Source organism: Leptidea sinapis, chromosome 23, assembly GCF_905404315.1.
Source record: "Leptidea sinapis chromosome 23, ilLepSina1.1, whole genome shotgun sequence".
Lineage (NCBI taxonomy): Eukaryota > Metazoa > Arthropoda > Insecta > Lepidoptera > Pieridae > Leptidea > Leptidea sinapis.
Window position 1 is genome coordinate 10,136,977 of NC_066287.1, and position 27,914 is coordinate 10,164,890.

Below are 27,914 nucleotides of genomic sequence, written 5' to 3' on the forward strand. Positions count from 1 at the left end.
GTTACTTTGAGGAAATCCAGTTATCCAAATGTTGTGAGCCTTAAGTGTAAATCCCGCTTAGATCGTCTTCAATCAATTCGACACGTGTTTTGTCTCGTGCCAGAATTTGGATAGTCAACATCACGTGAGGATGCCTCGTGTAGAGGCGAAACTCGCGGCGAATTGATTGAAGACGAATCTTAGCGGAATGTACACTCGAAAAGGCTCACAACATTTGGATATTAAAATCAAACAAGTGAATATCAAGGTGAGTCTTTTATTTATCATGTTGTATGTCATAACATGCACAATGCTCATGCATGGCACGGGTGTTATCTAAACAAAACATATGTATAACATGAAGAAACCACATGTTCCGCATTACATTTATTAATACACTTTAGCTTACGTTTAGATACAGTAGTGCTATCTTCATTCATCTTAATAATATTAGTTCAAATTCATCTTCATGATCACATAGTTAATACATATCTTATTACATAATAGTATTTGAAATGCACGCGCACTGAACGACTAAGTCAGATTTATATTTTTTTTTTGTACAACAGCGGTATAGGCCGGACAAACATACACTTTCATTTATGTGCTCTCCTAACTCTCTCCTCATTTTTTTGCGGTAGTTTTTTTTTAAACAATTTTAACACAATGGAGCAGATACGACAGTTAGTGGCTTATTTGAAAGAGCGCTGGGGCGTAACCCGGGAGGCGAGGGTTCGGATGCCGCATCATTCATAAATTTTGGTACAAATTAAATTTGTCTACTTAATCCCAGAAGTGAGGGATATCACTTAAAAATATCAAATTGTTTATATTTGAAGGAGCGACATGTCAAGTCAATTTCCTAATATGCAAATATTGGGGTTGAACATGTTATCAACTGTAAAGTAGATCCTGTAGATGGAGCCACAACCTGAGAGTTGAACAAGAATTCGGTATTCTTGTTATGATTTAGATCATGCAGTATCCGTCCGATGGCTTAGTTAGAAGAGCGCGGGTTCGAATGCACATAAATTTTAGTACAAATGAAATTTGTATATTTAATACCAGAAATGAAATAAATATCATTAAAAAATAACAAACTATTTAATTTTAACACGTCACTAAATCGAATCGCTAAAAATTGAAAATGCTCATTGAGTGAAAAAAAGTGTTGTGGTCATTAAAAAATATCGCAACACGTATTTACGTTTCGCTCTTGAAAAAATGATTTCGACTGTATTAAGCAAAATTCGTGTGAGGTTGCGCATTTACCACGCATTAGCGATGTTAATGTTTTAAAGCCATTTTTTAACCACAAAGCGATGCGGGATTTTTATTAGTTGAATAAGCGTTATCGGTCTTTGAGAATTGAGAGTAAAAACATGCTGTTTGACACGAAAAGGCGTTATGGTTAGCTAAAAACGAGTCTCAACTATATTATCTTCTGGCAACACATAACAGATAGCAGTAAATAACTCTACAGTTGCTATAAGTACCTATATGATATATAACTAAGCAATATACAAACGATAACATACAGGGTGGCGCTATCACGGTGACATTGGTGTACAGCTATCTAACCTTAATCGTAAAAAAATAAATTATGTTTTTAAACTTCAAACAACAAGTTGTTTAGATTTGCTCTTGCAAAGCGACATCTCAAGTCAATTTCCTAAAATGCAACTGTAAAGTAGATCCTGTAGATGAAGCCACAACCTGAGAGTTGAACAAACCATACAAGATTTTATGAAGAATACGTCAGTCGAACGGTTGGCTCAGATGGAAAGAGCGCTCGCACGGAACGCGAGAGGTCGCGGGTTCGACCCCCGCATCGTTCATAAAATTTTATTTTCAGTTGTATTTGCATTTGTATAATTTTTTATCTAAAATTTAAAGTAAATAACTGAAATTTTAAAAAACAAATAAATTATATATTTGGGAAACAAAATATTAATCAACCTTACGTGGTCGCATAAGACGGCACGAAATAGGTGTCTCTGCCTACGCTAGACCGCGGCTACTATATTTCTTACATAATGTAAGGTTGTTCCAAAATTATGATATTATGGAAAAATGATTTATTTCGATGAATTATATATTTCATTTTTGAATATATTTTTATGATTACGGTTCTACCCGTGTATTTATTTAATGTAGACATACAATCGCCACGCTGTGTAAGCCATGTTTTTAAATTTATAGTTTTTTATATACATTTTTTATGATCGCTTATAAAATTGCTCGCCTAATACCGCGCATCTACTGTACTCAAGGCATTGAGTATTTGACGTTTGAATATTTTTGTTCCATCACTTTACTATCTAATATATAAAATTCTCATGTCGCGGTGTTTGTAGCTAAACGGCTAGACCCATTCTCATGAAATTTTGAGTGCATATTGGGTAGGTCTGAGAATCGGACATCTATTTTTCATCCCCCTAAATGTTAAGGGTGGTCCACACCAATTTTTTTTAAATTTGTTTGATTATTATGAGTCATCATTAAAAAATACATACAACTTCAAATTTTCACCCATCCACGATCAACAGTTACTTTTGTGTCGCAATTTTAATATCGGCAATACAACGTTTGCTGGGTCAGCTAGTTGATTAATAATTTGTAAAATGATGAAGCTGTTAATGTTGATTTAAAAGAGTGGCAGTGAGTCTCGTGCCACTTCTTCTCATTAAAGCTCAACCTTTTCCGAAGTGGAGGAAACTAGTAAAAGAAAAAAAAACTTGTGACATTCATAAGTGTCATTTCCTCGAGCTTTCATTACCTGAGTAAAACTGATGATTAAACATTGTACGGTATGTGATAACCATCGCCCATTCTTGCATGCCGCATAGAAGAAGATTTTAGTTAAGAGTTAGTTAGAGCACATAAATGAAAAGATTTTTATGTTGTTTAATATTGTCATCACGAAACATTTATGAATATTAAATAATTTCAGGTTTATATAATTCAACATTATAATAACTATCTCTAATATGATTGCTTTACGACACATGTGTTCACAGTACTGAAGTTTGTTTGAATATTATAAAAATATGTTATGCTTACTAGTTTCAGATAACCTAAAATTAGTTTATTAATATATTCTTTAATATAATCAATAAACAATATAAGTATAATTAAATGTATAGCCACTAATAATTATAAACAGCTTCTGTCGGCACAACTTAGCATATAGTTAAAGAGAGACAGACATATATACTGTGCTGATATATTTTTTTTAATTTTGTTGTTACCCATAGACAAAGTACATCTATTATTTCAATAAGATTTTGTTGATCTTAGCCAAGTTATATATTTGTAAAACAATAATAGTTTTTTTTATAGCTCTCATCGAATGATAAAAACGTTTAATAGCAAGGTTAAATATTATAAAGCTGGTTATTAGCATAATTATTTTTTATGGCTTGATCAGCAACTTAAATACAAATTAAAACATAAACTTGATAATCTCAATTATTACATTCATAAATTGTCAATTTCTTATATGTCTTGCAACAAATTCACCATTTCAATTAAAATGTCACATAATGATAGACTATATAAACTTAATACTACGTAAATGCATTACTGCCATGACTAACAATAAAAATGAAATAAAAAAAAATTACAATTTTCATATTTTGCATAATTATCATTTTGAATAATAACATACATAAATGATAAAACAATATTGTAACATAAAACTGCTTGTCATAAATATACTGATTAAAAGTCATAAAAAAATATCGCAAAATGAGTAGCCCGCCATTTGCCCGAATTTTATATTTAAATAATACATTAAATGCCACATCATAGTATAATCTGCTGAAAGACTTTTATTATATATTGTTGAATAGTGCTCTAGTGATATTTGTTTTGTTCTTTTTCTAACTAAGCAGAATTTATGTAACATACTGGTGGCCCAGAAGTTGACGTCCAAAGCTAAAATTTGAAATTGGCTCATTTTATTGGCCAATGTTCTGGGAATAGGTTCTTTTATTTTTGATACCTTGAACATTTTCATGCATTTATCTGGCTGGAGCATTTATCTTGAACTTACGACTCAATTCTAAACCAATTCCGCATTGTCTAAACTATTCATAGTTTCTTATGTGGTTATTGCAACTGTAGTTAATAATTATCAACAATAAAATTAACTAAACGTGTTCAAAAAAATTAGAAACAAGTCCTATACCACAATTAGGTGAAAAACGCGGATAAAAGGGGAAAAAATTATTATCTCCTAAACTAAGCAAAATCGTAGAACATACATAAGGGTGATTCGGATACTCATCACCATGAGGCTTTCAAATTTCAGCTTTGGACGCGAACTTCTCGGCCATCCTGTATAAAGCATTAAGCTAGTCCTTTAAATAGATTTTCTAGTAAAATTAATATTATAATATAAATATATATTAATTGTCAATTTGCGACTATGTGATAGGTCAATAACCGACAAAATGGCGGCTTCGTGACCAGAGTATAGTTTGGCTTACTCATATTGCGCATTGCTATACAAAAGATACAAAGTCAATGAAACACTATTATTCTATTAAAGCAGTTGATAGGTTACACGAATCATAAATAAATCTCGCATTATAAAACTAGCATTGATACTTTTAACTATATACTTCATTCATCGCACACAAAACTAATGCATATTATAATTCAGTCTAAAATAAAATAAGACGCACAAAAATAACAAACGAAGCAATTATCTCTTTTTATTTATTGTAAGTAGATAAGAAAATAGTAATGACTCTATCATACTACATTAATCGAACATTCTCCATACGATTATTTCCGTACGTACCAACGTCTGCCACTATAAAAAACATAACGGAAATTTAAAAAAAATAGATTAGAAATCAGATAATATACGACAAAATTAAATAATATAAAATAGATGGCAGCCCAATTCATAATAACATTACGTCTAAGCTCCGGTCTACATTGACGTGTTACATCCAACTACCCACATCTCATCACAGTATTAAGCTGATCTCAAACGTACGACTACAGTAATCTAATATTTATAAGTCTAATATAAACTGCCAGTCTTCAATTGCAGATATCGTAACGTCGATCCCTCTATCTACCGCTATATCTACACTATCCGTAAGCTCACCGGGTCGGACGCAACACGTCAATCAGTGTTGGTCACTATCGAGTATCAACACGACACGGCTAATCTACACGACACTACAGATACGCTACTGGACTGTATTATCGTCGAATGTCAACTATACTTGTATACGCAGCCACTTACTGATCTATACTGGATGGGTGATGAGGTCGAGTGGGCGTGCGAAACAAGGGAGGCACTGGTCGCGATCGTGGTCGCTTATGTTGAAACGGTTGGTCGCTGACGACCACTATGTAGGTCGCGGTCGCAACAATCTTCGCGTTTCTATCACCATCACGGCCGCTAGTCGGGGGCTGGAGCGGCGGGCGCCGCGGGCCTGTGTTAATGTCCTTTGGCTGCTTCTTTCGCGGCCATTATCAGAGGTGTCAGCGAAGCCAACGGACGTGCCATTTTAAGGAACGGGTGCTGCAAAGAAATGATTAAAAGTACTATTTTTTATGACAATAAGGCACGAGCAGAACCTTCAGCTGATGGTTATGGATACGCCCTATCAGATTTTTGAAAAACCCAAAAAATCATGAACGGCACTACAATCGAATTTGAATGTACCCAGTAATTTCAGTAGCTACGGCGGCCTTCAGACCGAAACAAAAATGCTTACTTACACATTACTGCTTCAGGGCAAATAGAACCGTTATGGTACCCATGATCTAGCTGGCATCCTGTGCAAAGGAACCTCCCACTGCAAATGCCCTTAGTCGCCGCTTCCGACACGCTTGGGCCCTGCGATCTTCCTTAATCTTATAATGTCCCGGGGGAGCACTATTTCATGATCAGATTGTGTCATCAGATTTATTTTAATATAAAAATTAAACTTTGCAAGAGTTGGTAGCACTATACTAAATTCCCTTAAGAAAAAACAGATAGTCGTACAGTATAGCACACTCTTCAAAAAAAGCAGGTATACCTGACAGCAACGCTCTTGTGATTGTTTCGTTGCCGCGTTGCAAGAGAGTATGTGCGGTCTTACCATGTGGCCTGTACGATCGTTTGTCCTCGTATTCCATAAAAATACATAGAAACTCCCTTTAAAGGAGGTAATTCATTTACATCACTTATCGATCAAAATTATTCTTCATTTTATTCATGTGGCACACTCAAGAAATAGTGTGCCCCTAAAAAGGCCGCCATTTTAATTTTTACATCAGAGTTACGTTAGTTCATGTTATTACAATAAATTGGTATCTATGGATCAAGACTACTAATGTTACGTGTCGGGACTACATGTTTCTTAAAAGACCAGCATATTTCCGCAAATAATTTATTACAAGTCGCAGCAGTCAGTAATATACTCCTTACTAAGTACCAGTAACAGACTCAATAATAATTGATTAACACAACACAATAATTAATACTTGTATCACGTTTTGTCATAGGTATCACATAATTATGAGCGTTCACTAATTTATCGCTCAATTTTTTTTTATGGAATCGGAGGACAAACGAGTGTACGGGTCACCTGGTGTTAAGTGATCACTGCCGCCCACATTCTCTTGCAACATCAGAGGAATCACAAGAGCGTTGCCGGCCTTTAAGGAAGGTGTACGCGCTTTTTTTGAAGGTACCCATGTCGTATGTATCGTCCCGGTAACACCGCACAAGGAAGCTCATTCCACAGCTTTGTAGTACGAGGAAGAAAGCTCCTTGAAAACCGCACTGTGGTGGACCGCCACACATCCAGATGGTGGGGATGATATCCTAACGTGTGGCGTGTTGTGCGAAGGTGGAATTCGGCGGCAGGAATCAGATTAAACAGCTCTTCGGAACACTCCCCGTGATAAATGCGGTAGAAGACACACAATGAAGCGACGTCTCTACGCAACGCCAAGTGATCCAGCCGTTCGCAGAGCACTGGGTCCCCGACAATTCGAGCTGGTCTGCGTTGCACGCGGTCAAATGGATCGAGCTGATACTGGGGTGCGCCAGACCAGAGATGACAGCAATACTCCATGTGTGGCCGGACCTGCGCTTTGTAGAGCGCTAGAATGTGGGCCGGCTTGAAGTATTGCCGTGCTCTATTGATGACGCCCAGCTTCTTCGAAGCCAATTTGGCTTTGCCCTCCAGATGGCCACGAAATTGGCAATCGCTCGAGATTTCGAGACCCAGTATTCCGATACTAGGCGAGGCTTTAAGGGAAGTGTTGTCGAAGAGCGGTGATACGACAAAGGGGTTTTATTAGTGGTAAACGCACAAACTTGAGTCTTCTGGGGGTTAAATTGGACAAGGTTCAATTTACTCCATTCTGCGACCTTCTCGAGAGAGGACTCGATAGAAGACTCAAGTTTCTCCCGGCACTGGTCGACGATTTCCCGAGAGAGACCTGCATGGCCCGTGTATACAGCATCACCAGTGCTGTCGTCTGCATAGCAATGTATGTTGGAGGTGTCCAACATATCATTGATATGCAGAAGAAACAGCGTAGGAGATAGCACACAGCCTTGGGGCACTCCAGCATTCACGGGCTTCGGGTTCGAGCAATATCCGTCGACAACGACCTGTATGCTCCACCCAGTGAGGAAGCTGGAGGTCCACTTGCACAAGCTCTCGGGAAGCCCAAATGATGGAAGTTTTGAGAGGAGCGCCATACACGATCAAAGGCCTTCGCTATATCCAGGCTAACTGCCAGGCGTTCCCGCTTGCTTTCAATATCCGCCACCCATCTATGTGTTAGAAGATCTCCTGCCGACCGACCATGGCGAAAGCCGTACTGTCGGTCGTTGATTAACTTCTAGATAAACCAAGAGCTGGCGGCTGATTATGCTCTCCATGATTTTGGAGAGCAGGGAGGTAATAGCAATAGGCCAGTAGTTTGCCTGATCCGAACTGTCTCCTTTTTTTGGATCGGATGGACAAGGGCTGAAGGCCTTTGGAATAAGAGTGCCGGAATAAACGCGTTAGCAGCGGCGTCAACTCAGGGGCACACGTTTTAAGCACGATTGGAGAAATGCCATCCGGCCCGCTCCACTTCCTGACGTCCAACGAAAACATAGCTCTCCTAACAGTTTTCTGTCTGAACTGTACTTCAGGCATAGAGCTCTGACACCGCGGGATGGTCGGCGGTGTTTTTCCGTTGTCTTCAAGAGTCGAGTTGGAGGCAAAAAGAGCGCAAAGGAGATCAGCTCTCTTGCCATCTTTTTTGCCGTATGGGCCAGGGTGTCATTTCTCATGTGCAACGGGGGCAGGGACGGCTGGTTGAAGTTACCAAGAGCAGCTTTCGACAACGACCAGAACTTGCGTGTTCCGTTCGGGTAACTGGAAAGCTGCTTGCCGATTTTGACGACGTGCTTAGATTTCGCACGGGCGATTTGCCGCTTAAAAAATCTGGAGGCACGGTTACATTTCCTCTTAAGAACTTTGCAGTTCGCTCAATCACTGAATAACCCTGTGAATAAAAAGCGCCTTTATATATACCGGTACGGATTATTCTCAAATGATGTCGAACAGTATCAGATAAAATAAACATGTTTATAAAATATATAGGTTTGTGAAGCAAGATCGACATTCCTTTTCACTGGTGCTTATAACTCTCGAGTGAATAATAGCACACCTTTAGGATACCCCTAAACAGAAATGCTATATTATCATAAGCCTATATATACCCTTAAAATTTTATATTAATAGAAACCTTATTCCTTTTCTTAATTTGATAAAAAGCTAGTTCATTGTTGTGTTCCTTTGCTCGCGGAATTAAACAAGCTCTGTTTTTAGAAATGCTTTATAGTTAAATTTCGACAATGAAGAACTTTATAAGTGGCTGTTAAGCTCAAGTTGGAGTAACTAAAAACAAACTCGATTGGCATTGATACCTGATTTAAAATTTAAAACGTTGGGTGTACCTATACAAGAAGTTATACTTCTTTGGCCTAACAAAGCAAAAATCCTTAAAATTATCATTGCTTCTGCTATTCTACGAATAATATTGTAAAAATCTTGCAAAGATGGCTTTAACAATTAATTGTTAATTAATGAATACGGCTGTATGGGCTTGAACCCTTTGCCTGTCCTGATAATGGACGAAGAAACCAAAAAAAATAATAACGAATGTCGCAAATGTCAGAAAATTTTAGGAACCAACTTCACCCTGTTAATTTTGTGTTACAGTGATGCGCGCGCATCTTAAAATTTCACTCCATAATTTCTTCATAACGCGCCTAAAGAAGTATATTATCTTCAATAACGAATGTCGCAAACGTCAGAAAATTTTAAGAACCAACTTCACCCTGTCACTTTTATGTTAAGTATAAGTATAACTTCATTTAAACTGTAATTTTATCTGTAATTTAATTAATATCAAATTAAACTCAACAGTATTATGTAATTTAATTTAAGTTAAGATTGTTTGTATATCTATGGGTAATGCCTGAAAATAAAATGATTTATTATTATTATTAATAGAAGCAAGACTGAATTAGTTATAATATCAGTGATCATTCAAGTTTAGATAGAACTTACCTTGAGAAGATCGAGTGCGGCCGCACGCGTGTCGACATCCACCTCGAGGCACTGGTCAAGGAAGTCTTGGAACACTGCACTTAGTTTCTCCTTGTCCTTGATGTCTGGTTTCCCGTTAGTCGCAATGAGGTACAACGCTCTCAGAGGATTTTCATTGAGATATGGAGGCTCCCCTTCGATCATCTCAATGGCCATTATACCTAGCGACCAAACATCAACCTGCAAACAATCTTGAATAAAGCTTTCGTTATCAGAGCATCGGAGGGGAAACTCTAGTGCCGTTGCCTTTCATTAGAGGCGCTGATTCGATTCCTATCCGCTAGGTACTATAGTCCGACAAATTCGTGCACGACCGTCCCACGGGGTGACACACGGTGGCGGGGATGGGGTACTAAGATGTCAGCGGGTAGCAGGTTACGGCAGTCACAGATTAGGAATGGAGCTACCGCCGCAGGCTATTCAAAAATATTTTTTTTTGTACAATATTACATTGTGACAATATTTTATTAAAAAAAGGAGCCTGCTGAGTTTCACGTGCCCATTCTTCTCAGGTGGAAGCATTCATTTTCCAATGGGTAGTTTTTGACGTCGAAAGTGAAAGAATAAGTAAAATATTTGGATTTGAAACCTTACACACAAGTTAATTGTGTGTCAAGTTGAGCAACTCTTTTGGGCTTAAAAGGGCTTGTACTCAGGCGGCCTTACAAATACACTGGGTATAAAATTATACTAGAGAATAAACCATAAATTTGTATGAAAAAAAACATTGTTGACTATACACTCAATACAAAGAATATTCTGAACTTTTCCGAATGTCAAAGCAGACTTACAGAATATGATGTAAACGAGGGAAACGTTATACGTCCGTATAAACCAATCATAAGCAAAATGTCTGTATGTATTTGTAAAGATTTTGCATATTCTTGGTGTATGCTCAGGCATAACTTTAAACCGAGTTTATTTGTAAGGCCGAAGGTGTCTTAATAGGCATACAGGCAAAATAGGCACACAGTAGATGGTCGAGATACTAAAATGAGTGAAAAACATTTATATATCTCATATGTTTAGGGCGGGCCTAAAGTGTAATACAAATTTTTCACGATACCTTTGGTCCGTACTGTTTCCTCGTAACAACCTCTGGTGCCATCCAGTATGGTGTCCCCACCATCGTCGTTCTTTTGTTCTGCTCTGGAGATATTTGCGCACAGAAACCGAAGTCAGCTGTAAATTAATATAAGTTCTTAACACATGTTCGAAGAGCTTGAGCATTGCCACAATACAAGTAAAAGAACAGAAGCGTAACTCAGCGTAACTCTGCTTGAAATTTAAACCATGTCTGAGCGGAGCGCTAGGGTTGGTACATACAAAAATATTGACAACGCGGACGGCTTGGCGCAGCTAATTTTACTCGGACAGCAATCCAGTTACGGCGGCGTACCGTGTGGCATCCAATAGTTTAGTCTCCCCAAGATTGCTTAGCAGCCGTGAAATTCATGTGTATGTGTGCTTGAGTAGATTCAGGCGCTCCAGTATGAAGTTAAAGTACTGTTGTATTACTGTTTTGTGGCATTGTACAGCATAGCTTTGACATTGTTTGTTGGATTGAGCAAAGATGAAATGCTAATACTTGTTTGAAATCAGCTCCTGTAAATCACAATGGCGACAACTGTCACGCGTATTGCTATGGTTTTTTATGAGAAAAAGTGACAAGATGACTAAAGGCATTCACCAGATGGCAGGTGATTCACCTTGGCCATTACTATGCAGTGCGCTCGTCACTTTGACGGCATGTAAGATGTCTCATCACTGCCAGTAATTTTATAGCAACGGCACCTTTCAAACCGAAACACAATATGTTACGAAATCTAAAAGAATTCTTAAAAAACGTTTGTGTGGTTAAAGTTACTATGACATAAATGATTTTCTTCCACAGACTGGGAATGGCGCGGACACCCTCAGGATATTTAATTATAATTTTTTTGTACGATATTACATTATAATCCATATTTTTATTAAAAGAAAAGGCCGGCCCGTTCTTCTCACGTCTGAGGCACACTATTTCGAATGGGTGACAGTTTTTGACAGGGTAGTAGTTTTTGATGTTCAATAAAAATAATATTTAAATAATGCCTGTACCCACCCACCTCAGACGGACATCACAGCGGCCACATCTAACCTATTTACAGGACTATGTATACATACTTAGCTTGACTTGTCCATCGAGACCAAGCAGTATATTATCCGACTTGATGTCGCGATGTATGACGTGGTTGGTATGCAGGAAGTGAAGCGCCTGCAGCACCTCGCGGCACACCGCCGCTATCTGCCCCTCGTCCATGCATGTCTCCGTCACCACATCGGTCAGAGACCCACCGGCAAGATACTCCATTACCACCCATAATTCCTAAACAAAGAAAACGCAGTGTACATACATTGATTTAGCTGAATTCAAATTCAAATTCACTTTATTCATGTAGGTCACAGAAATGACACTTATGAATGTCAAACAAAAAATATATAAAATATTGTTTCTTATTGAATTTACCGCTACTTCGTAAAGGGTTGAGCTAATGAGAAGAAGTAGCAAGAAACTCATTGCCACTCTTTTAAGTCAAGATTTACATTTTAGTTGTTTTACAAATCATATTAATTACAATATATGCAAAGTGACTCAACAAAAATACTCAAATGTCAAAAACTGAAAGGCTTACATGAGTAAATCAAGAAAAAAAAAGTAAATTAATACTTATAAATACAAGAGTTATTGAGTATAGTAGATGCATCAATCCACACATATCGTAAATAAATAGAGGCATTATGTGAGCATTTCATAAAATAAAATATATAATAACTTTAACTTTAAAGGAAATAATAATAATATAAAAACCCATCAAGCAGACCTCCCGGTAACAAGATCATCCAGCCCCCACGAGTAGCACCCGTTCACGAGCATGACGCATGGACCAGCCATCGCCTCCCTCGACCATATTTTAGGGAAGGGAACGACCCGCCCCACGTCGCCGCCACAAGCATAGACGATTGATATAGACGATTGTATCCATTCAGTGACGGATTAAGTAGTTATTGTAGTAAGTCAATAAGATCGATTGAAAGTGGCGGATTATCTAGGGTTGGCTTCCTCTTAATCGCCTTAAGTAAGAAGTCAAGATTAAAGTATTTTTATAGTTATATATACATATTGTTTTTTCTACAAGCGTAAAATAGCATGAGGAATAATTTTTTTAAAGCATTTTTGTTTTATTACGCCAAATAAGAATAACTATTGCGTGCGTTCATAAGTAGACACATACTGTTTTTTGAAGTGAAAACTTCGTCATTGTGATTTGAAAGTCAATGAAACTTAAAAGCGACATTAAAAAGAGACAGACACATAAATTCATAAGATTTAACGTGGAAGAAAATGTGATAGGAAGCATTATAGAGTATTTTGGTACCAGGCGATTATAGATGAAGAAGAGATTATCTTATGTATGACGCGAGTATATTAGTATATTCCGACGTCGGTGATTTTAACAAATAGTTCAGATCGAAGAAAGTACCTATAAACACTCAGCATTTAAGGTTAATATAAACAAGTATAGAAAATTAATTATAGTTTTTTTATTTATACATAAAATTTGTTAATATACCAGAAATAAAACAAAATTTTTTAGATAATAATGTAATAATTTTTAATTAACGATGTAAATAATCATACCGAAAATTAACCTCAAATCTATAAATGCACTCAAAACAGTTTATTCAAATCAGTTTTATCACTAATATTCAATATAATATATATACTTACTAATAAATTATTAGTAAATACTATCACCGTCGTATATGAAAACCAAAATAATATTTATTTATTCACACTGTTTAATTGTACTGTTACGAAACACGTGTTCTAAATATAAAAATACTAGAATATACAACTTGAACATAGTTATCGATTTTCATGCCATCTAGAACTAACTTCACGATGTAGAATTCAGGTGTCGGTGTGCACGTGCATCGTAAAAATTCACTCACATAATTTTTAAAGAATATAACGTCAATATTATACAAGTACTGACCATCTTGAAGCCAAGATTTTTCAAGATTTCACTTCTACCACTTGTAAATGTGAACACATGTTTTTTTTTGTCTATGGATATATCCCAGACAATTCACATGTCTATAGTGTGTTATGAAATAAAATCAATTGGACACTTACTTCATTCACAAGATAACTGTCAAGATAGTTGACAACATTGTTGTGTTTGTTCTCCCGCATCACAAGTATCTCGTTTATAATTAGCTCCTTCTTGGGCTGATGACTTAGATTCATTTGTTTGATCGCTACCTCCATGCCCGTTGATGTTTCTATTGCAGTGTATACTGTACCAGATGCTCTGAAATAAGTAAAAATATAAATAACCCCCACCGTCTGGATGTGTGATCCTCCATACTGCGGTTTTCAACTTTCTTCCACGCTCTATAAAGCTGTGATATGAGCTTCATTGTGCGGCATTTCCGGGACGAAACGACATGGGTTCCTAAAAAAAGCGCCCTTCCTTAAAAGCCGGCAACGCTCCTGTGATTCCTCTTGTGTCGCAAGAGAATGTGGGCGGTAGTGAAAGTCAATTTCCTACTAAGCAATAATTATTGGGGTTGAGCAGGTTATCAACTGTAAAGTAGATGATCCTGTAGATGGAGCGACAACCTGAGAGTTGAACAAGACATAACAAGATTTACGTTCGATGCGTCGCTCGAACGGTTGACTCAGTTGGTAAGAGCGTTTGGACGGAAGCCAAGAGGGACGGGTTCGAATCCCGCATCATCCATAAATTTTGGTTACAAATTTAAAATTAATTAATTTAAAATTATTTCGTAAAAATGCTCCCTGTTGTTATAATGAAATTGTTTCACAGCGGAACTGTCAAACCGTGCGTCACTAAATTCTCTCATAGAAAAAAATTTCATACAGAACAAATATTGAAAATAAAAATAATTATGGGTCCCAAATCGAAATAAAAACTATCCTATCTCTCAAGTTGGACCAACTGCACTCCGTGAAGTATAATCCCCATTAAAATCCGTTCATTAGTTTAGGAGTCCATCGCGGAAAAACACGTAATTTATATATATTAAGATTATGTAACTCACCCTTGGCCAATCTTTTCCATTTTGGTATACTTTCTATTTGGATCACCGACACTGACAATTGTTCTTAATTTTTCTAAAATCTCCTCATCTGTCATTTTCTTCTTTCTTTGCTGTTGCCCAGTTGATCTTCTGTAAAGTAACATATATGCAAGTAATTAATATATGTCGTAGTCAAGAACGTCAAGCACAAGTAGCGAGAACGAAGACGATTCGGTATTCGTCATAGCTCGGGTGTGATCGGCGTGCGGTGCGAGTGCGGGCGCAGAGCGAGCGCCGAGCAGGCAGTCCTTGCAACACCAGAGGAACCACAGGAGCGTTACCGGCGTTTAGGAGAGTGTACTAGTTTTTATGAAGTTACCCATGTCATATCGTCCCGGAACCTCATTCCATAGCTTTGTTGTGCGTGGAAGAAAGTTCCTTGAAAATCGCACAGTGGAAGAACATCACACATCCAGATGGTGGGGATGATATTCTAATGTGCGACGTGTCATGCGAAGGTGAAATTCGGCGGCAGGAATTGAACACTAAGTTGTTACTAATGTATGATACTACTATTCTATATCTATCTAATGATGTGTCGTATCTGACTCTATTAGAGCATGCTTCCTAATGTGATATCAGCCACCTTCTGATCCTGATGACGATGAGTGTACATATGTTTCAGCCTTGTGTTCAGCGTAGTTCTTGTTAACACACTACTAGTTTTTGGTGTAGAGACTTAGCTTTTTAGTAATATTGGACTGTGTTTCCCTACCACCAAATTTTTTTTAGAGACCAAACATAAAATGATCTTAGATAATTTATACGTCTAGATAGGGTCTTTTGTTATTAGACAACCGATAAAACAAATTTTTAATTCACTAGGTACGACGCCCTTCGGACCGAAACACAGTAATGTTTACACTTTACTGCTTCACGGCAGAAATAGGACTTGTTGTGGTACCCATAATCTAGCCGGCATGCTGAGCCTCTTGTTGTTAGACAACCGATAAAACAATTATTTTTTCGACGTTTTCACAGCTGTCACAATCTGAAAAGGGATGCACTTAGGGGCAGACACATACATTGGCCTTATGGTAAAATTTTTTATTTACTTAAGATACCAAACCAATCGATGACACTTGGTAAATAACTATAATTATTGGTTCCATTTGTGAGCACGCGGATCTCTACCATTAATTGGTTAAAATGGCCACTCGGACCAGTCCTGTAATGGTTACAGACAAACGGCCAATGGTAAGCAGGACCGGACCGATCAATGGCCACTCGCGCACTGCATCTCATGTAATAATGTTCAAAACGGTCACTCGGGCCGGTCCTGCAATGGGCAATGGCAGCTAGGACCGGCCCGATCAATGGTCACCCGCATACTGCCTTACTAAAGGGAACACATGGTTATAAGTAATTAATATTATCTACTAAGCAATATTTGTAATATAATGCTGTTCGATGGATTTACTTCGAACACAATCTATCTAGTATAAATAATGTAAGAAAATGTCATACCCGGTGTCGGTGGTGGCAGGGGGCGTGCCATTAGGTTGCGTGACGGGCGCCGCAACGGGCGCGTGCACCGGCGGCGTGTGCGCGGGGTTCTTGTTGCGGTCCAACGGCAGAGGTGCGGGCGACACATCCACTCTACTTGATGATATCTGTAATAACAAATAACAATATATGTAAATTAACAATGTTATAATAAATCAGTCATATCCCTCATTACTGGGATTAATTAAATTAGATATTTTGTAATCAAAATTTATGAACGATGCGGGACTCGAACCCGCTACATCTCGGGTTCTGTCCGAGCGCTCTTCCACTGAGCCAACCGTTCGAGTGACATTCATAAATCCTGATATGTCTTAGTTCAACTCTCAGGTTGTGGCTGTAATTAATCTCAGAAGTGAAAGTAATCATTTTAAAAAAATAAGAAATTGTTTAGATTTGAAAAAGCCTCTTATCTCAAGTTAATTTCCTAATATTCAAATATTGGGGTTGAACAGGTTATCAACTGTAAAGTAGATCCTGTAGATGAAGACATTCAATACAATATGTCACTAGTTATATAGGTTGTTATATGTCAGTATATGATCAAAATCATTTCTACACATTCACTGCAAATAACTTAAATTACAAAATTTACTATGTCTATTATATATTACTAGTTAATTATAATTTATATGGGTTTATTGTTAATTGTAATAAAATTCAAAAACGGTATTGCTATATCAAAAGGGTGGACCTCTGACCCCGAAACTAGTTAAAACTGTATCTTCGCGGTGATTCCTCAACAAATGAAACATAATTAAAATAAATAAAAATTTATGTGTGTGTGTGTGTTTAATTCTTATTAAGTAGGATAAAGTAGACTTTCCATTTCTGAATATGATAATTGCTTAAGATAGGCATTGGTTTTCTTTTTTACCTAAAACTTGCTTAGTGTGTATAAGAATATAGCTGCATCACCTAACTAAGTCTATATATTGTGTGGTAAATACTCGGAAGTATATAACAGTGAAATATTAAAGTATTTCTAGTGGATTAATTTATATTACTGGTCAAATTCTAAAGAGGCCATTTATTTAACGACACCAGTGGTTAGTGACCCTGCCTACTGAGCTAGAGGTTCAAATCCCTGTAGGTGCAATCATTTATATAATGAATATGAATGTTTGTTTCCGAGTCATGGATGTTTATATGTATTTATGTATGTTTGAGTAAGTATATTGTATTAAATATGTCGTTGTCTTGCACCCATAGTACAGGCTATGCCTAGTTTGGGGCAAGATAATTTGTGTAAGAGTTTGTCAGTACTCAGTAGTATTATTATGATTATTTTAAAATAAAGTGGTATTTAACTACCGTAAGTGATAAATATTTACCGAATGAGTTGTGAGTGCCGGATGTGGCACATGAGGAGGAGTGGCGGGCGCGTGTGTCGACCTCGTAGGTGGTGTTTCTTCTTCTTCTATGGGTTTAGTATACTGAAAATATACAAATGACTTGTTATACTATTTATCATTTACATCTTAACTACGCAAAATAAAATATAAAAACAAAATTTTATGAACGATGCGGGACTCGCAACCACGACCTCTCGCGTCCCGTTCGAGTGCTCTCCCAACTGAGCTAACCGTTCGATTGACGTATCGTCTTGTATGTCATCATCTACAGGATCTACTTTACAGTTGATAACCTGTTCAACCCCAATATTTGAATATTAGGAGATTAACTTGATATGAGATGCTTTTTCAAATCTAAACAATTTGTTGTTTTTAAACTTATAACTTTCACTTCTGGGATTAATTACAGCCACAACCAAAAGAGTTGAACACTAAGACATTCACTAAGGATTTATGAATGTCACTCGAACGGTTGGCTCAGTGGAAGAGCGCTCGAACGGAAAATAGGTCGCGGGTTCGAGTCCCACGTCTATCATAAAATTTTGTTTTCAAATTTTATTTCTGTACTAATCTCATATGTGAGGGTTTTCACTTTTAGAACGTAACAAATTGTTTTTTTTTTTATGGAATAGGAAGACAAACGAGCGTACGGGTCACCTGTTGTTAAGTGATCACCGCCGCCCACAATCTCTTGCAACACCAGAGGAATCACAGGAGCGTTTCCGGCCTTTAAGGAAGGTGTACGCGCTTTTTTTGAAGGTACCCATGTCGTCTCGTGCCTGAAACACCGCACAAGGAAGCTCATTCCACATCTTCGTAGTACGTGGATGAAAGCTCCTTGAAAACCGCACTGTGGAGGACCGCCACTCATCCAGATGGTGAGGATGATATCCTAACTTGTGGCGTGTCGTGCGAAGGTGGAATTCGGCGGCAGGAATCAGGTTAAACAGCTCTTCGGAACACTCCCCGTGATAAATGCGGTAGAAGACACACAATGAAGCGACTTCTCTACGCAACGCCAAGTGATCCAGCCGTTCGCAGAGCACTGGGTCCCCGACAATTCGAGCTGGTCTGCGTTGCACGCGGTCAAATGGATCGAGCTGATACTGGGGTGCGCCAGACCAGAGATAACAGCAATACTCCATATGTGGCCGGACCTGCGCTTTGTAGAGTGCTAGTATGTGGGCCGGCTTGAAGTATTGCCGTGCTCTATTAATGACGCCCAGTTTCTTTGAAGCCAATTTGGCTTTGCCCTCCAGATGACCACGAAATTGGCAATCGCTCGAGATTTCGAGACCCAGTATTCCGATACTAGGCGAGGCTTTAAGGGAAGTGTTGTCGAAGAGCGGTGATACGACAAATGGGGTTTTTTTTAGTGGTAAACGCGCAAACTTGAGTCTTCTGGGGGTTAAATTTACCCCATTCCGCGACCTTCTCAAGAGAGGACTCGATAGAACACACAAGTTTCTCCCGGCACTGGTCGACGATTTCCCGAGAGAGACCTGCATGGCATGTTTATCTTAACTATGCTTGTACCCCAGTTGCCTTAGCTAAACTTAGGATGAGAGACAATTCGCTTTGTGAATGTGGCCTATATGAAGGTAATGTGGATCATTTGTTCTTCAAATGACCTGTAATGCAACCTTCTTTGTACAATTTTATAGCTGATGAAATTCCCCACCCGACTTCCTTTAAATGCCTCATCTCCCTAGTTTTCACTCTTTTGTTAAAAATTTGTGTAAATATATTAAAAAGAATAAGATTAACTTGTAAATATCACTAAGTATATTTAATAATTTTGTAATTATATTTGCTTGTATCAATCTTTAGCCCCGATCTCTACCATTAAAATCATAAAACAAATACTCTAAGCTTGGTGGTCTACTTTAACATGGCATTGGCTACCTTATGGTATACCTTCCACATAAACCACAATAGGAAGAATGAATAGTAATGATGACAAATTCTGATAAATATATCAACTCACAATACTCTTAGTCCGATCAGGTCTTGAGGGGGGTGGAGGAGGAGGCTCTGGGTGTTCAGTATCTGTCGGGGTTGATGATGATGGACTGCTCGAAGACACTCTTGAGACTGATGACCCTGCAATACAGATTTTTTTAAATACAGTATTAATATAAAATGCATATTCTATATGATTCTAGTAATACAAGTGGTTCCATAGCAGGAAATTTTAGAAATAGAATGATCTGTAAATAACTATTAGAACCTGTTCCTCAGTCCTCATAGTGTAGTGTGTATCCCCCTTATTCATAATGGTCCGCTAACTTTAAACAGCCGCTAAGGAGTGTTTTAACTCAATCTGAATTAGGTGAGAATTAGCAATGATTTAAGTTAGCAGACTATTATGAATAAGGGGGTTAACCTTTAAGTGACTGATGTGTAATTATGGGTATATATTTTTTAAATGTATTTAACATATTACAATTCCAGTATATACAAAACTAGGGCAACAATTAATTAATTGCTAATAATTAGTTAATAATACACCACAACTTAACCTTTCAACTAACTTAAAAAAGAATAACTTAGCAGGTTCATTAATATTATTATAGTCGGTTTTTTAATGGGTAATCCCTACATTATTTATAGATTTAGATAGATCCTATGCTCCTAGACAACTGATAAATGCAGTCCATGTTTATTTACTTTAGAGTCTAGCTATACTCGTATCTTAGTTAGTGTGCGTGAATTGCTCAAAATAGAAGTTAATTTTTTTTTCGACGTTTTAACATTTTCGGTCATTATCTATCTAGATGTATAAACGATGTAAGGGTAATAGTAATAAAATAGTAATCCTTTAACCAGTGTGAGTTGAGTTAAATTTTGCCGCTCAATGAAGGGCAGCGTTTATTGTGGGCGTCTCGGACGATGTTTCTTGTAGAAAGCTGTTTAGAGAACTTAAAATCATGCCTCTACCTTGCGAGCTGATTTATCAAATAGCACTGTACATGTATAATTATATAAACCTCGTCCGACAGAAAGGTGTTAATAAATCTAGATCTTTACGCAGCAGCAATCTCGCACATTTACTGGTTACGCCAGACCATAAGCTGAGTAAATCGGAGAGATCAGTATACATAATGGGTCCATCTGTGTATAACAGGCTGCCGAAGTCGATAAAGAAAGATGCAACTTCCACAACGGTGTTTAAGACACAACTTCGAAAATGGCTTCTCAAACATACGTTTTACTCAGTTGAGGAGTTTTACAAGATGGCAGTTATTTGACTAGGTAAAACTTATTTTACAATACGTAAAAAAATATCTATTTTCTTTATATACATAACAATATATAATTACATAATACTGTATTATTGTGAGGTAGGACTTCCCTACCTATTTAAAATGATAATTTGAATTTTAAATTGACCTATTTTTGTTTTTTGACTTGTAACATGGTGTTATTAATAAATGGTTTGATTTAGCAAGCGAAGTATGAGGTAATTGGCGGTTCGTTAGCCTTACATGTTGCAGGCTCGGAGAATCGACACCCCAGTTGCCCCCGCGCATTTTCAAAGAAAAACGGTCCAATTATTCCTCTACCAGAGATTTCTGCCCATACTGTCACTTTAGGACTATGCAGTGGTTTCTGGTGCTTGAGTTTGGGATTCTCACTGTTCCAGTAACGACAATTTTGACGGTTTACGAACCCATTGATATGGAAGTGGGCCTCATCCGAGAAAAGGATATTGTCAAAATTGGAAAATCGATTAAGCATTTCATTAGCAAATACGAGCCTTGCTCCGAAGTCAGACTCTTTCAATTCTTGTGTTAACTGCAGCTTGTAAGGATGCAGTTTAAGATCCAAGTTTAAAATTCGTTGCAAACTTCGTCTCGATAAGTGTAAGACAGACGATCTCTTGCGAGTAGACATTTGTGGATCTCCTCGTACAGACTGCATAACTCTCTCAATATTGTCGTCGGTCCTAGATGTTCTTGGACGACCTTTTGCTTGCGGTTTAAACGTTGAACCAGTCTCTTCAAAACGCTGTACCCATATTTTAATTAAATTAGCACTCGGAGCTTCACTAATTTGCCGTAGTCCGTATTCAGAACAATATAAACGCCTAGTAACGATGTATGAACGAGAGTTCTGGTAAAATGCGCGACGCTTCCCGTCGAAGTGACTCATAGTGACTAAAACTCCATGAGCCCGCCTACCCAACGATGCAGACTCCCCCCGCCCGCGCACTTTCTACCCCGCGAAAAAATATGATGCAATATGCACGTTCTATTGCGCCACCCTGTATAATGACACTTCATGGTAGTTGTGCTGATGGTAATTTTAATCCATTAATTAAAAAAAAACCAACTACATTATTTTATATTTAATACCCTATAGAAGTATAATTATTATGTTCAGTCTCTTTGTATATTTTGCCCATTGCTATAACAGCTGGCTGACCAACCTTCAATCAATCAAATCAAATATTACTTTATGTAAATTATGTAATGTAAAAACAAATTTTACCTGAATGAGTTGTATGCATCTGTGCAGATGTCATGTATTTAGATACTGGAGGCTGTGTGGCCGATGCATCATACCACTTAAGAACATCAAGAACAGCTTGAGGATTACTTTTCTGTTCTTGCTTACTAATGTTTGATGCCATCAACAACCGCGCCCATGCTTCCGGCATTCCCTGTAACCAGTGAGGTTATAGGTGAATAATTGGAGGTTATAGATGTTCAACAAATAGTAAAACAAATGGATGTACACTTAGGGCTATATTTCAACGGTGGCGCAACCAGTCGCCTCACCGTGGTCTCAGTAAGCTACCAAATTAGACACCAGAGTCAGAGTGCATCCGAGCTGGTGACGGACACCAGATGAGTAACTTTCTATAGAGCTGTATATATTTTGTTGCTAGCAGCATCTGGTTACCATACCATGGTATCCCACAGTGAAATATAGCCCTTACACATCCTTAGCATAGGAACCGAGCATAGGAATAGTGGCAAAACTGAAACATTTGCAAATTAAAATGTATTTGCAAAATACAGAGGACATTGATATACAATTGGATACAATTTATAAATGCAACTTGGGCAAATAGCGATTTGGTGATTATTTTTAATGTTAACATCAATTATGATATTTTCTATTTAACAATCCAATTCAAGCACAAAGCAACTAGTACATCCATTCAACGCTAGAGAATGCTAAAACTATGGTCTGTAGTTTAAAAATCTTTATATCTTGTAAGAATTAAAAATTCATTTACCGAGAAAACTTATATTATCTAAAATAGTAAGTAATATATGTACAAAGCAAACAAAAACCAAATTTCTATATTTCTCTTTTCTTTTAATTTATTCTGTTATCAATTTTCTCAAGCAGTAAAAAATAAGCAAATAATAATCACTACCAATACAATTTATTAATAAAGACACACTCAGAGTTCTTGAACAACCTACAAATCTAAAACTAAGTGACAATTTTAAAAAAGAAAGATAGCCTAATATTATGCTGTCGCGTCGCTTTGCTAAGTGCACTGACCCAGTGAAGGTGACACTGTTTAGAGCTTACTGTCTAAGCTTCTATACATGCCAACTTTGGGCGAAGTACACCAGGCGTGCCATCAACAACATCAGGGTGCAATACAATGTTGCGTATCGTATCCTGATGAAGTTGCCTCGGTACTGTAGCGCGTCGGCCATGTTCGCCGAGGCCAGAGTACTGGATTTCTTTGCGATCTCATAGATCGCATATCGAGACATTCTGGAGCCGATTGCGAGAATCCAAGAATGAGATCCTGAGCACGCTGGCCGGGTGTCTGGATTGCTCAATAAACAAGCATTGGCGTTCAGTGCACCAGGAGGCTAATGGGAAATAAATAGACCTGAATACAGAATTGTATTTTAATTTATTTAATTTTAAATTTAATTGTATTATATAATTTTACTTTATATTATTATTATAATATCAATAAAAAATGTAAAGATTTGAAATAGACATTAATGAGGCATTCTCAGGAGTTGGTATGAATTGAGTCGACTACAAAATTGTTTAAGGTTTACGGTTGAAGCCACTTTGTTAATCATTAATGGTTAAATAATATATGGCTTCAAAAAATTAAAGAACAAAGGTTTAACATATTTACAAACAGTCTTAAAGTTTCATGAAATTTTAAGTTTACATTTTAGACATATAATTAGTATCAATTAGAGTTTAGACACTAATTTATTATAGTCTAAATTTTAAATAAATTTTAGTTTGGACATGTCGAGAGAATGAATGAAGAACAATTGACGAAGAAAATGTATAAGGCCAGTGTGAATGAAAGTGTTGGCAGACATTTCAAGATCAAATCAGGGATGTCTTGAAAAAAGGCCGGGTCAAGAGTACCCTAAGCCGGAGAGCATGTATGAAAGGAATAATAACGAAAGAAAAGTGGACGAAGCAAAACAAGTATGTAAGGATCGTAGCAAGTGGAAAGAAGTGGTCTCTGCCTACCCCTACGGGAAAGAAGCGTGATTTTATGTATGTATGTATGTAAATTTTAGACTATAATAATATGTTATATAAAATACTTCAAATTAGTTTTTAGGTTATTGGTTTAATAATGTATGGTTACAATAAGTTAAGGAAAATACAGGTTAAGTATTTTTGCAAACACTGTTAATAACATTTCATGACATTTTTTGTTTACTTTTTAGACATCTAATTATGGATTAGACATAATTAAATGAAACTAATAGCTTGTTTCAGCACACAATATAACTAGGCAGCAGGGGTGTGCATTGGTTTTCTAGCATGGTAGGTACGGTAGATCTAAATAGTCGTAGTTGCACATTAGTCTGACAGTACGACATAAGTTATATGAAACGCTACTTGCTTAGTATATGCAATCTGTAGACTGCCTACTGTAGGTAGTAAATTAACTTTAACACTAGTGCTATATTTATTTAGGTTCGTGACAAGGTAGGCACTGCCTAATTGCCTATATGATATGCACACCCCTGCTAGGCAGGCTCAAGAAAGTACAGTAAACCAATTTCTACAACTAAATTCAAGCACCACATATTACCGCAAAAATACAAAACAAATACAAAAAACATTGATGTATTGTAAGTAACATTTACATTAAATGATAAAATGTTGAGTAATTTTAAAGTTCAACATTATGGATATAAAAATAAGCAAAAGCATTTACTTACTGTTAGAGGCAGCTTGAAACAAAAGCGGCAATACATGGAACTCAATATATAAATATATATTAGATATTATTATAATTATTACACATAACATACACATAGAAATTATAACATTTATCTATCTAATGATTGTCACTAAAAGTAGACTGACTAAACATTATTATTAGTATTTATTTTAGGAGAAATAGTATATAGACAAGCTATTATGTTCACCAGATCGTATTTTATATTGATACACCGTGTCCATTGCAATGAGGTGGAACTAAGGATAGTTTGAAACTAAAATTTTTTGGTGCATAGCAATAGTGCTCTTCACTAAGAGACATATACCACAAGAAAAGTAATTTAGACTATAAAAGTTAAGAATTTCAAAACTTTATCTGTGTAAAATACGACAAGCCATCAAAATGCGGTCAGCCGTAAAAATTATCTGTAGCAGTCGATTTAAAAATTATTTTTTGTATTATCTATAAAAAATTAATACATTCGTTAGTAATAATCGAAATGTAATCTGTAGGTAAATCTAAAAATGACAGCCCTACTTTAAATGAAATTTGTTTAAATTTCGCAGTATCTATTGTTTATGTTATATAACAAAGTGCTAGCTTGTTTAATAACAAAAGCATTGACATTCCTTTTTATAAACAAACCGAAACACTTCAAAAGCAATAATTTATTGTGTAACCCAAGCCTGTTGACCTTGGCGTCGGTTATGTGCGGCAGCCTAAGACTGGCATGGGCGCCGCACGCTTTGTGGCAGATTAGCCAATGAGGGGATAAGAGGTCTCATTAGCGGAGTAATTTCACATACTACACAGCCCTTCAAACCAAAACACAATAATACTTGGACATTACTGCTTTATGACTGAAAGACATGAAATTAAATAGATATTGAAACAATTTCATACCAACTATCAGATTGCAAGATCTGTGATTAGATATGGCAAGTCATTCACTACTTTCTCACACTAGCTATTATTTTTACTAAAACCATACTTAAAAACACAAAAAACTGCATTAAAATATATGAAAAGCAATAATATAAGCTTACAATAATAATGTTATTGGACTATTAAGCTCTTTTCTTGTATAAAAATAAATAAAAACAAGTTGCAGATTTTGTATTGTGCATTATATAATAATATGTTAATTAAGTTAACAAAAAAGAAGAAAAATTGTATTATAAGGTTATATTGTTAATATTTCTGTGTCATAGATGTCACACTTTATTGTTACACAGTTTGGTTTTCTTGAAACCTTAAACAAGCTGTAAGATATAATAATATATTCACTTACCGTAAACTCTCCTGTAACAGCATCAAATCCTACATGCACTGTGTGTTCAAAATTTGTTGGATAGCTTATATTTGGTTTATTGTCATTGTGTGCTGTGCTCTTGGAACCCTTAATTTTAGCTTTCAGTGTCTTCTTTTTCCTCTCACCGCCATCATCTGGCTCTGAAAGTAGAAATGACTTTTTGACACATTCCTTGTACCAGAACCTGGCTTAGAATTTATAATGTGAAGAGATTTGAAGATATTTTTTGTTGGTGATAATGAGTTCCATATGTGGTGCCTATACCAATAATTTAGATTGGAATATAAGGAAGATACCTTTGGGTAGAGGCCTCATATCTACTGAAGCAACAGAATCGCCCCGATCTATCGCTCTGTTACTTGTGAGGCGCACCGGTGGCGCCGGAGGTTTATCCTCATCACTTGACATATTTTAATATTCTTCCGAACTTCTGTAACGACCAAATATATTTTTAAACTATGTTGACATTTAATAATAGGGCATGGGAGTAAGAGTTTAAAAGCGAAAAATATAGCATCGCACGAAATACACAACTTTCAGAATACAAATAAGAATATGTAAAGTATTATAGAGAAAAATAAAACCCTGTAGCAATAATATTAGTCATGGACGCGCCCCGCAAGGTTTCCCAATCAGATTCATGTATCTTTTTCTACTCCTTGAATACGTACAAGATCAAAAAACCTCACGGCGAATAAGGCAACACAAATCACATTTCAAACAAGTAATTCGCCTGTTCCACAAATACAATTATTTTTCAGTCCTAAAGCTAATAAGCTTTATTATTTTTACTCAGAATTCAAGAAACACATCGCAAGGTAATAGGTATAATTTACAAAAAAGACGAAGGTCGAAACCATCACAGATAAACTAGAAATAAGTCATTCGACAGATCAACGAAAACCAAACACAGATGATAGACCCAAAAACCTAAATGGAAGTTTTCTATATCGAGTTTAATGAAAAATGATTTAATGTTTATTGTATTTTGGTTTGATACCAATATTCTAAATAAATAAAACTAACTAAAAAACAAAAATTGAAGCATGGAGGGCACGCATTTAATTGAACATTTTATAAATAGTGGCATTCTTGCATCAAATACACCTGCGGCAGTGTGATAAAAAGAGACGACATGTGGCATTTTACTTGGTATTTAAGTCAATATGGTAGTGCTGGCCACTATCATCATCAGCTGGAAGACGTCCATTGCTGAACAAAGGCCTACCCAACAGATATTCACGACGAACGGTCCTGCGCTGCCCTCATCCAACGTATTCCGGCAATCTTCACCAGATCGTCGGTCTATCTTGTGGGGGGCCTACCAACACTGCGTCTTCCGGTACGTGGTCGCCATTTGAGGACTTCACTGCCCCAACGGCCATCTGTCCGTCGAACTATGTACCCTGCCCACTGCCACTTCAGTATCGCAATCATTTGGACTATGTCAGTTACTTTGGGTCTCCTACGGATCTCGTCATTTCTGATTCGATCTCGCAGGGAAACTCCGAGCATAGCCCTCTCCATTGCCCTCTGAGCAACCATGAGCTTCCTCATAAGGCCCATAGTTAGCGATCACGTCTGTGTACCGTAAGTCATCACTGGCAGCACACACTGGTTGAAAGCCTTGGTCTCAGATAAATACCACAGGTATTTGGGACGAGAAGATTTTACGGAGCTTCCCGAACGCTGCCCATCCGAGTTGAATTCGACGAGTGACCTTGTACGGTGTTCTGGTTGCCGTACAGATTAATTTATGTTTGGTTCATAAATTAAACTAGACTTATGAAAAA

General features: G+C 37.0%; 1 protein-coding gene across 1 annotated transcript; it reads right to left on the minus strand.

The window, feature by feature from the left end:
• Positions 1-240: 240 nt before the first annotated feature.
• On the minus strand, positions 241-26,970 carry LOC126971204 (serine/threonine-protein kinase Pak). The gene is made up of 13 exons (XM_050817372.1): positions 26,793-26,970; positions 26,418-26,551; positions 26,101-26,261; positions 22,118-22,289; positions 19,611-19,726; positions 17,603-17,704; positions 16,230-16,375; positions 14,724-14,852; positions 13,792-13,969; positions 11,778-11,979; positions 10,681-10,796; positions 9,576-9,794; positions 241-5,527 (listed from the first exon to the last, which is right to left on the minus strand). The coding sequence occupies exons 2-13, from the start codon at positions 26,527-26,529 to the stop codon at positions 5,444-5,446; spliced, it is 1,737 nt and encodes a 578-aa protein (XP_050673329.1). The 5' UTR covers positions 26,530-26,551; positions 26,793-26,970; the 3' UTR covers positions 241-5,443.
• Between the last annotated feature and the right edge of the window lie 944 nt (positions 26,971-27,914).

Bases quoted from the DNA above. Each gene is read 5' to 3' on its own strand.
- LOC126971204 (XM_050817372.1), bottom strand. From the start codon at position 26,529: ATGTCAAGTGATGAGGATAAACCTCCGGCGCCACCGGTGCGCCTCACA. The intron at 14,853-16,229 runs GTATGACATTTT...GTTACTTTACAG, and splicing joins CCTGCCACCACCGACACCGG to AAGATCAACTGGGCAACAGC. The intron at 13,970-14,723 runs GTGAGTTACATA...TACTTATTTCAG, and splicing joins ATGGAAAAGATTGGCCAAGG to AGCATCTGGTACAGTATACA.